The sequence below is a fragment of the Chelonoidis abingdonii genome, chromosome 6 (genome assembly GCF_003597395.2).
Source record: "Chelonoidis abingdonii isolate Lonesome George chromosome 6, CheloAbing_2.0, whole genome shotgun sequence".
Taxonomy (NCBI): Eukaryota; Metazoa; Chordata; order Testudines; family Testudinidae; genus Chelonoidis; species Chelonoidis abingdonii.
In genome coordinates, this window is record NC_133774.1 from 45,772,631 (window position 1) to 45,784,025 (window position 11,395).

Genomic DNA, 11,395 nt, shown 5'->3' on the forward strand with positions numbered 1-11,395 from the left:
TATTTTACACTCCACACAGATGAACAAGGAACAAGCTGACATCTCTCTCTTTTTTTTATTTTACACTCCACACAGATGAACAAGGAACAAGCTGACATCTCTCTCTTTTTTTAAAAGGGAAGGGGAGAAATATAGGAGGGGGCTAGCTGGGTTATTGGGAACTGGAAATGGGAGCTAGAGCCCTTCACTCCTAGTTTGTCAGTGCAAATCCAGCCCTGGTTGGATGTGCTGTTTTGTTTTGATTGGACACAGTGGTTAAAGCAGATCTCAGCAACTTTAGGAAACTAACTGGTTTTTAATCCAAGTGTTTGTGGAAAGCAAACACAAAACAAAGGCAAAGCAAATCTGTTCCATCGGTTACCTCCTTGCCATTAGCTGGCAGTCAGAGTAGGAAGGTGGGACTTGCCTGCTGGATTGGAAGGGTTAGTTTATAAACTGAATAATAGCATCAAAGGAAATTTGGTCTAAATCTTTAATAAAAACTGCTAGAGATTTCCTAGTAAGTTACTTTTTTTTAAAGCTACAATGGCATGGGGTAGGGCGCCAGCACTCAGACCGTCACTTAAATACAGAATTGCCTTGATACATCTAAATACCTTTAATTTTCTTATTTCTTGAAACAACATTTAAAAATATGTTTTGAAAAGTTGAACAGAATGGTTGGCAGGATGCTGACAGGAGGAAAGCTGAGTAGGTGGCTTGCTCAAAGAACTATGCTGATTCTGAGCTGTTAGTTCTCAGAAATCATAAAACTGAAAAGAAAGCTAGTAATGGATGAAGCTGATACACCATGGCCAATAGACAAACATGGCTTGTTTATTCTCTTAACTTCCATGACTGCTGGTCAGATCTGGATGATCTTCATAGGTAAAATTCACACATACATATGGCACAAAACGCAACTAAACAGGCTTGTGAACTAAGCATGGGCTGGGGAGATGGAACACACTCCATTACCCTCCATAGTCACTGCCCTTGCCTACAGAGCGGGCTGGGTCAAGCTACTGGAGCCACAGCTCCTTCATATCCATTTGTGGATAAGTTTTCCAGCCACTAGATCCACATAAATACACATCCAGTGGCCTCTTTTTTCAGTCCACCCCCAACTTTTCTCTCCACTCCAGAGGCCTGTTTCCCCAGCAAAGAGGTGGTTCAGAAGCACACCCTGAATGGCTGCCATATTTGTGACCCCACACACATGGGCACCATGGGGCTTCCTCAGCATGGAGAGTGTTACACAGGCTTTATGCCGATATGAGATTTTCACTTTGGAATGGACAGGTATTGTAAAGGGTGATTAGAATTTAGAATAAACATGACATGACATTTTAGTGTTTTCTTCTGCGCTACCTTTTCCCCTGCCCAGCAATAAACCAAGCACTTGTGCACAATTAAACTTCATTTCAAATTCAGCTCTGATTGCTAATTACACAGGCTCACAACTCTAAACTTTTTTTTGTCTAATTTTACATTCTAATTTTACTTTTCTATAAATTCCAGGGCTTTGTGAAAATGTTTATTTTTCACAGGATGCACCCATAGATTCTTACCAGCGACACATTTTAAGGTATTCTGGTCACTTCTCACTGAACCGTCTGCATAATGGTCAAAAAGTGAAAATGCACTGGGCATTTTTTCTAGTGAGAGAGATTTATCCATTGCAGAAAGTAACCTATTGGGAAGAAAATATATATCCAAATAAATCCCTGTAGTATTACATAGCTTCCAAAGCTCAAAGATGAACAACATATGACACGCACTACTCAGAATATTTCCCATGGATTTAAGAGCAACAAGCAAAGAGAAGAGAACTTCCTAACCTTGGACGTTAACTAGGGGGTACAATGTTTGAAATTAGTTCAAGGATATCTTAGCAGTAAAGATGAACCCAATCTAGCTACACAAATCTGTACACTCATGAACTGTGGGAAAGTTTAGATATGAAGTTCACAGTAAGGCTCTCAAGAATACAGGATTTAAACTTATTGACATTGTCCCTTTGTATATTTAAAGGCTACAGAAAATTATATCTGTCTACAGGAAGTTGACTTCAGAGACATAAAGTAAAACAGCTGGTTATGAGGAGAAAAAAAGAAAAAGAAAAATGGATTGGACTCAATTAGATCTTATTTGCTTGGTTCATTATGAAAAACAGCAACATATTTTTAACTCTGAGGCAAAAGCAGCTCCAAGGAAATGAAATAATTCTTTCTACAAAGCAGTCGAGCAACGCTATTTGTTTTTACATTGAAGTTGTTAGTTGTTCACAGTTTTAACAGGATATATGTAATAAAAGATAAATTTTCTTTAGAAAGACGTGCAGCATTATATAAACCCGTTTCTTAATGTTTTTTAGTAAATCAGATACAATCAATTAAAATAATCTAGTTCATCCACAAAACAAACTAATTTAATATGTAAACTAATGCTAGTAAATAACATGCAGTAAAAATCCTTGAAAATTATTTTTTGCATAGCCTACTTTTCAATAATCTACAATATAGAAGTAATTGGACTGATCGCCACATGTTGGTATACAATTTTAATGTAGTGAGTGTTCCACAGGGGTCTGTACTGAGACAAGTCCTATTCAACATATTCATAAATGATCTGGAAAAAGGGGTAAAAAGCAAAGTGGCAAAATTTGCAGAGGATACAAAACTACTCAAGACAGTTAAGTCCTAGGCAGCCTGAGCTACAAAAGGATCTCTCAAAACTGGGTCACTGGGCAACAAAATGGCAGATAAAATTCAATGTTGATAAATGCAAAGTAATGCACATTGGAAAACATAATCCCAACTATATATATAAAATGATGCGGTCTAAATTAATTGTTACCACTCAAGAAAGAGATCTTGGAGTCATTGTGGATAGTTCTCTGAAAACATCCACTCAGTATGCAGCCGCAGTCAAAAAAGCAAAGGCCAAGACTATAACAGGGTTCAAAAAAGAATTAGATAATTCATCGATGGATATCAGCCAGGATGGGCAGTGATGGTGTCCATACCCTGTTTTTGCCAGAAGCTGGGAATAAATGAATGACAGGGAATGGATCACTTGATGTCACTTGTTCATTCCCTCTGGGGCACTGGCATTGGCCACTGTCGGAAGACAGGATACTGGGAAAGATGGACGTTTGGTCTGACCCAGTATGGCTGTTCTTATGCCACATGATTTCATAGCACATGAATAACGAGAGATGTAAAAGGATGTTTTGAGCATCACTTAAAAAAATAACCCCTTAGTTACATACAGAAATTTCCAATCTGATATTTCTTATAAAAAAAACTTACTATTTTACAGTATGTCCCTGAATTGGCCACATGTGATTTACCTAGGCCCCAATCCAGCTGAACACTTTAAGCACATGCATACCTTTAAGCGCATGACTAAGTACCATTGACTTCAGTATTGATAAATAATATGGGGTGCATATTGGTACATAACTCCCATTTAAGTCAATAAGTGAAATCCTGGCCCCACTTCAAGAGGAGTTTTGCCACTGACTTCAGTGGGGCCAGGATTTCACTCAATAACAATGTTGTGCACAAAAGGGTTGCAGGTTCAGGCTTTATAAATAATAATAAGAGAGAACTTGTGCAGATTTTAGCAGATGACAAATGATTTTAAGATTAAATTCTCTCTCATCAGGATAAGTCCCACTAAACGGAACCCTCAGTGGCAAATCAGATAGGGAATAAGGGTTTGATTATGGGTTTGGAGGTTTTGTTGGTGTGTGTTTGGGGATGGGGGGAGGATACAAAACACACATGAAATAGCAGTCAAATTCAAACTTCACTAGAGCTGCAACCATTTATACTAGCTCTGAATTTATCCCAGCAGTTCCACCCATATAAGTGACATGTTGGATGATTTTCATTAAGATTTCATCTCATATGGAAATTACACCAGTAAAATATGAACACTTCAAAACAGGGTATTTAAGGCAGAAATCTAAGCAGCATCAGAATGCTCTTATATAATTGCAAGCAGCAGCTATTTAAGAATGGCTATGCAGAATATTCCAGGTGATCTGACATTTTAAAAAAAGCTATATTTATTATTATTTAAATTATGAATTATAAAATACATGCAAAACCCTTCAAAACATGTCAGCTACAGTAACAAGTGTAAGATTTCTTCCCAGACTATTATTTGTGGTGTTTTTAAAAGCAGAGGTATTTATACTGGAAGCATGCTTTCCATAAAGCTAGAAAGTATTAAATAAAAGAGTCAAACATGCTACTCCTAATATTCACTACAATGCACCTAAACCACATTTCATATACCTTTTATTCATTTCCTTAGATAACTAAAAGAAAAAGGGGAAAAGAATGTATTAACAATAAAAAACAGAAGTCAACATAATATTAAAGCAAGTAATTTCAAGACCGAGTCTGCTCTTTTCTGTTGATGTAAATAAGCAACACTTCATGAACTTCACTGGAAATTTTCCCATACGCACCAGCAGAGAATTTAGGTCTCCAAGTATTTTCCCCTCTTTAAGGCCATGAATGAATCAGCATGGTACCTAAGCACCTGCCTAGCTTTAAGCATAATTAGTCAGTTTTCATTACCCGTGCTTCACTTGAAGCACAAGGCTTAATTACTTTCCTGAAACAAATCGTAAGTTATGTTCACAGGAGGAGATATAATTTCTACATTAAAACATTAGGGTCCATATTCCAAGACCAAAATTGCCTCCTCATTGCTGACCCTTAGAAGCTCCATGACATTTACACCAGTTGAGCTGGGAATACTCCCATATCATGGGAATCTTCAGCTGTCTCTTCAGCAGCACAAAGACGACACAGAACAGATCAGGATTAACCCTCCATTCCTTATAGAAAGGGCCAGAGGATCTCAGCATTGCCAGCCTCAAGAGACCAAAAATCAGGAGTTAACGACCCCCAAAATTAGGAGATTGTCCCCCCAAATCATGCCTTTTTTAAATAAAAAAAGTATTTTGTGGGGGCTTTTTGTCTCACTTACATGTCTGCCCATCCCCTGCCCAGCAATTAATTCTGCTCCATCCAGCCCCTAACCCCATCAGCTTAGCCCCCAGCCCTCACCAGTTCAGCGCCTCCAAGTTCACTCCCCCCAGCTCCGAAGCCCTCAGCGTTCTCTCTACCTCAGTTCAGCCTCCCCAACCCCCATCCCCATAGTCCTACTCCACAGCTACATCTCTGCTCCTCCTAAGCTTCTTCGCACCCCCTCCCAATGCAAGGGCATCTGCAGTGGGTCCCTTATCCCCCTTCCAGGCCAGGGGAGAAGCCCTTGGAGCTGTTCACAGGAGGAAGGAATGGAGTCACCCTGAGCTGCTGCACTCATTGGGCATGTCTACACAGCAAAGAAAAACCCGCAGCTGGCCTGTGCCAGCCAGCTCAGGTTCATGGGACTCGGGCTGTGGGGCTATTTCATTGCTGTGTAGACTTCTGGACTTGGGCTGGAGCCCAAATACTGGAGCCCTCCCACCATGCAGGATCCTAGAGTCTGGTCTGCAGTTCAAGTTCAGAAGTCTATACAGCCATGAAACAGCCCCACAGCCCGAGTAGCTGGCACGGGCCAGTCATGGGTTTTTCTTTGCCATGTAAATTTACCTTTAAGCTCCCTCCCCGCCTGCTAGGAGAATGGCTCCAGGATGTTGTGGGGAGGGGAGGAGAGGGCTCTGCCTATAGCAGATGACTGGTGATTTTTCCTTGGGGGCAGACAAGTGATGCCAGCAACTAATTAGGGAGCACCAATTCATTTGAGGGCTGGAGCCTCTTGCATTATTGAAAGACTGGGTCCAGCCCCAACCAAAATCATGTAAGTTGCAGAAAAGCCAAGAGAGTTGGCAATACCGGGATCTTTAACAACCACACATAGTTAGGGACCCAATTTTACATCTGACCTGAGACATGGCATATCTAGTGGCACATGCCCCCAGATATTGTGATGGGCATTGAGTCAATACTGACACAGAGGGGGAAGTGCTACTCACCGAGTCACTGACAATTCTTGCAGCAACTGTGCATTCCTATGGGCATAGATTTTGGCCAGTGATTCCTGCATCTAACCCACAAACCATTTAGAGACTGTAAGTAATGGAGAATTTACCACAACCCTTAGTAATCTGTTCCAATGGTTAGTTATCCTGATTGTTAAAAATTTGAGTCTTTTTTTCCCAGTTTGTACTCTTCTGACTTCAATTACCATTTCCTTCCAATTTCTTGTTACAACATCCTTTGATATAATTAAGAATCCTCTCATAACAGATATCTTCTCTCTGCTTCTTATAGATTGTGACAGAGTCATTTCCTACACTGCTCTTCAATAGGCTAAACAGACTGAGTTTAGCCTTTAGTGTCTCACTGTGAGGCACGTTTTCCACATGACAGATCATTCTTTGACCTCTTTTCTAAACCTTCACATGACCCAGCAGTTCCAGACTGGGGTATCTGAGGTTTCAGAATTAATTTACCTCAGAAAACAAAGTAGGTCTGAGGGAATTATATCAAATGCCATATGTGACTAATATCATTAAGGTTTCTGTTATGAATGTAATTCATACTTACATTTAGGAAAACAACATCATCAAGTTCTTCAGTTTCCGTTACAGTTGTCTCTAAGGTTTCCTTCACCTCAACAATACTTTGCTGAAAGTTAACCATCTGGTCATACAAGTATTCCATTTTCATCTTCTTCACTTCCTCAAAGTTCTGCGACATCTCATCATACTGGGCTATCACTGTCTTAATCATCTCTTCATTTTGGTCTTCTAAAAACTGCTCATTTTTTTTACTGTTTTCCTGGAAAATAAAACATGAAAATCTGAGAAATAAAACTACATCAGTGAATGAATGAACCTGAAACTCTCTAAATTATGTAAACACCAATTATTAGTCAAGCGGCCTTTGGCATCCTTACAAAAAGATGCATGTAATTATCTAAGCAAGTTCACGTATAAGAAATATTATTAGGTAAATACTTTAAAAACAATAGCCAACATTTTCAAACTTGAGTGCCTAAAGTTAAGGTTTCTGTAGTTAGTTTAAATAAGAAGCTGAACTTCCAAATTTCCTATTGAAATCAACATAGGCTACAAGTACTAAGCACCTCTGGGCATCAGATCACTCATTTAGATGCCTGAACATGAATTTAGGTGCCTAACTTTAGGTATGCAACATTTGAAAGTGTTGATCCATGTAAAAGTTTAAAAATTAAACAAAACAGATTGAAAGTGCTATCACAATAGCCCACATAGTGTTCACTGTGCAGCAGCTCTGTATAGTAAAGCAACTATATATTATTCTGTTAATCACTCATAGTAAGGAAACTTTGTTTAAGGACTAGTGAAACAGACAATTCCTGTGAAAATGATAACATGAAACTACAAAACAGTATAAAATATCCTTAAAAGACTGCCAATATTGAAGGAGGAAAGAAAACAGCAGTAGTGTAGATGTTAGACTTACCTCAACAGATTTAAACAGGGATTCTATTTCACTAACCAACTCCTCAAACTTCACTGACGTTTGCTGTAACTCTCCTAGAAATTCATCTAATTGATCCTGAAATAAAAAAGTGGCAGTAATTTTCTAAATATGATGCTTGGAAAATACTGCTTTATAAAGCTTTCACATAAAATATATATAATGTTTCACCTCTAGATATTATTGGAACAATTGTTAAAATTAATTTAATAGCTTCAACATGACTAGAAAGGCAAACACAGGAATAGTGGTTGGAAAAGGTACAATACCAACTTCAAAGAAGAAATAACAATTGATCCTTCAAGACGCTTATGTGAGGTGTTTCACACCCTCAATTCTCACTGGCCGTGCGGGAATTTGAGGGCACTCAGCACTGCACAGGAATGCTCCAGAGACTGCAGGATCAGGCCCGCAACGAGAAAAGTTATTGTTACAGGCTAGCCTATGCAATAAAGTATCTAGGGAACTAAACACAAATATAGATGTTCCTGAGATTCACTTTTAAATATTTTAAACAAATATACACAATTTAAACTACATATGTTTTGTTGTGCACTGAAGGTCTGAACTTGCATTCCGTTTGCCCCCAAAACTCTCATCAAAGTCACTGGTTGTTTTAGGCGTGCAAGCAATACAGAATAAGGCTCTAGAAACAATAAAGACAACATTGACCAGGTATAATTATAATAATAGAGCTGTCTCTCTATGCAGCAGTCCTTCTTGACCTTCCTTGAGAGAGCTGGCCATTTGCTCATATGCAACTTATAAGTGCGNCAGATTTAAACAGGGATTCTATTTCACTAACCAACTCCTCAAACTTCACTGACGTTTGCTGTAACTCTCCTAGAAATTCATCTAATTGATCCTGAAATAAAAAAGTGGCAGTAATTTTCTAAATATGATGCTTGGAAAATACTGCTTTATAAAGCTTTCACATAAAATATATATAATGTTTCACCTCTAGATATTATTGGAACAATTGTTAAAATTAATTTAATAGCTTCAACATGACTAGAAAGGCAAACACAGGAATAGTGGTTGGAAAAGGTACAATACCAACTTCAAAGAAGAAATAACAATTGATCCTTCAAGACGCTTATGTGAGGTGTTTCACACCCTCAATTCTCACTGGCCGTGCGGGAATTTGAGGGCACTCAGCACTGCACAGGAATGCTCCAGAGACTGCAGGATCAGGCCCGCAACGAGAAAAGTTATTGTTACAGGCTAGCCTATGCAATAAAGTATCTAGGGAACTAAACACAAATATAGATGTTCCTGAGATTCACTTTTAAATATTTTAAACAAATATACACAATTTAAACTACATATGTTTTGTTGTGCACTGAAGGTCTGAACTTGCATTCCGTTTGCCCCCAAAACTCTCATCAAAGTCACTGGTTGTTTTAGGCGTGCAAGCAATACAGAATAAGGCTCTAGAAACAATAAAGACAACATTGACCAGGTATAATTATAATAATAGAGCTGTCTCTCTATGCAGCAGTCCTTCTTGACCTTCCTTGAGAGAGCTGGCCATTTGCTCATATGCAACTTATAAGTGCACTTGGTTTTAAACAATTTGTATACTTCTGAATAGAAGATTAGAGGAAGGTTGATAGAAGCTTCCTACAGTTTGGCAAACTTCCACATCCAAAACATGTTTGAAAAAATACCACATGTGACCTCTGAAGCATAAATATCATATTCTATTGTAAAATTTAATGTTAAATTGATAAATATTTAGGATTGATCACTTTGAGATCCCAATGTGAAATTTTGTTTGTGAAGATAATGGCTCTGTCAGTTTTTATAGGTTAACAGCTCATTTCACTTAACATGAATTTCTGCTCTAATGCCAAAAGCTGAGAAGGTGAGCACTGTGTTGTCTTCTTATTTCCTTAGCAATTACAACTGTGTGAGTAGCAAGAGCTACACATAGACAATCTAAGAGTAACATGAGCTTTGGCTGATAGAAATCATGTGAAGTCAGACGTGTTGTGGCCAGATTTAATTACTGACTGTATCTCCAAGTTCCACAGCCAGGGAATTACATCAGGGGACATATCCATCTCTGGAATAACTCCACTGACTTCAGTGCAACTACACCAGGAAAGACTTCAGACCTGTGACTTTATTAGTGACATTTTGACAGCTGATCATAATTCACAGCCAAAGCAGGAACTGCCATAGATAAAAAGTGATAAAATGTGGTACATGCACAGACCAGAGAAAAAGAAAAATTAACAGTTGCAAAATTTTGTAAATATTTATATTTGAGGGCGGTATTTCATCATCTTATAATAATTTTTTATTCTTACTTTTGAATTAGCATTATAATATACTTGTGCAATAGAACACATACCAGAGATCCACTTTCAGGCCAAATTCAAGGGTGAAATGTATACATTTAATGTTAGCAAACCATCCTGGTTTTAACAGTGAGTAAGAGAGTGAAAGTAACTTACATGTAAAGAGGCCAGAATGAGATGAAAAAAGGTGCAAGTTAAAGGTGAAATCAACAGGGAATTTTGCTTAAAAACTGATGCACCTGGCTCAGAATTTTTAATAAATTTCCAATTCTAAAATGACTGTGCACAATCCAGCATGACTTTTGGATGCTGGATTCAGATTGCACAGCTGGTGACTAGAAAAGGAATACCTTTGGACTGATAAACTGAGCAATTTTGATATGGAATAAATGAGAACATAAAGATTAGACCTCATAATACCATTTTTACAGTCAGTCACTTTTCAGATCCGAACTTCAATTAAACATAGACAAGTTTCTAGAGAAGTGAAAAGTGTTTTCACAAGTATTTATATTGTAGGAGTATTTGGATGCATTCATTATACATAGTATATTAACGAATGTATACCTATCATAATACTAAATTGTAAAACTGGCAAGAATAAGCTTACTAGAATTATGGATGAGGGAATTTTAATTTCATACCCTTATTTTTGAGTTTGTTTCAACCTTTTATATTGGATAGATCTGACAACTGCTATGATAAAGGCTGGAAGCAAATGTTTTAAAACATCAACAGTGGTGTACATTTAGGATCCATATCAGGCACTTCTCACCCCCCCCCTCCCCCCGAAGACAATAAGAGCTTATCTGCACTACCACCACAACCAAATGAAGGAACTGATTACAAAACATGAGTCTAATGTGTAGTGAAAGGTAAGATTTTAACCATGTTTTGTAACCAGGCTAAAGCCTGTGTCTGACCTTTGTACTTAAACTGGACTGCTAACAATCTTGTGACAATGTCAGTGCAAGAATATAGAGGTTACTCTACAATGTCAAAGTGAAATGAACCACTGTTACTAAAGTTATGCCTCTCTGCATGCCAAAAGAAGCCACCTATATTAAGGATGATGCTATAACAAGGAAAGCTTAGTAAGACCTGGTATGTAAACAAGATCACACCAAAAAAAATGAATAGATCAAAATAGCCAGTTTGGCAATTCATGACTGCAAGGCCACCTTAATTACAATATATTCTTCCTTCTAGTTCCATATTCTAAAAGAGACCTTGTATTGCCCTGTTCTAACTAACCTGATAGTCATCTTGGTACTGGTATTTGCTGGCCCAGCTCTCCTGCAGCTTTTTAGGAATTTTTTGCATTCTTTATTTTATAGATCTTGTAATATGTGGGCTTGCTACACAAATTAAATGAACCATGCTGGCCTGCAATGCTGTTAAATCAAACCCATTTCAATATTTTCTATTTCCATCCTCTCATGGGAGAGATTCTCTGCAACAGCCCCAAATTCAGCCAAAATAAACATTTGCATCTTACTTTGCAATATTTAAAAAGAGTCATCAAACTTTGGCTGTCTTCCAAAGGCCCTTCACCAAAAACTTCCTGCTGCCCATCCCAGGTAAGTAGCCCTGGTGACCTATGACAAAAGCTTT

General features: G+C 38.1%; 1 protein-coding gene across 1 annotated transcript in view; it reads right to left on the reverse strand.

The window, feature by feature from the left end:
* LOC116816070 (cardiomyopathy-associated protein 5) overlaps positions 1-11,395 on the reverse strand; it is a 50,450-nt gene that overhangs the window by 36,178 nt on the left and 2,877 nt on the right. Inside the window, exons 2-5 of the mRNA XM_032765012.2 lie at positions 7,458-7,553; positions 6,558-6,791; positions 4,290-4,312; positions 1,551-1,672 (exon numbers count right to left, since the gene is read on the reverse strand). Of these exons, the coding sequence (XP_032620903.2) occupies positions 1,551-1,672; positions 4,290-4,312; positions 6,558-6,791; positions 7,458-7,553 (475 nt within the window). The remainder of the gene's footprint in view (positions 1-1,550; positions 1,673-4,289; positions 4,313-6,557; positions 6,792-7,457; positions 7,554-11,395) is intronic.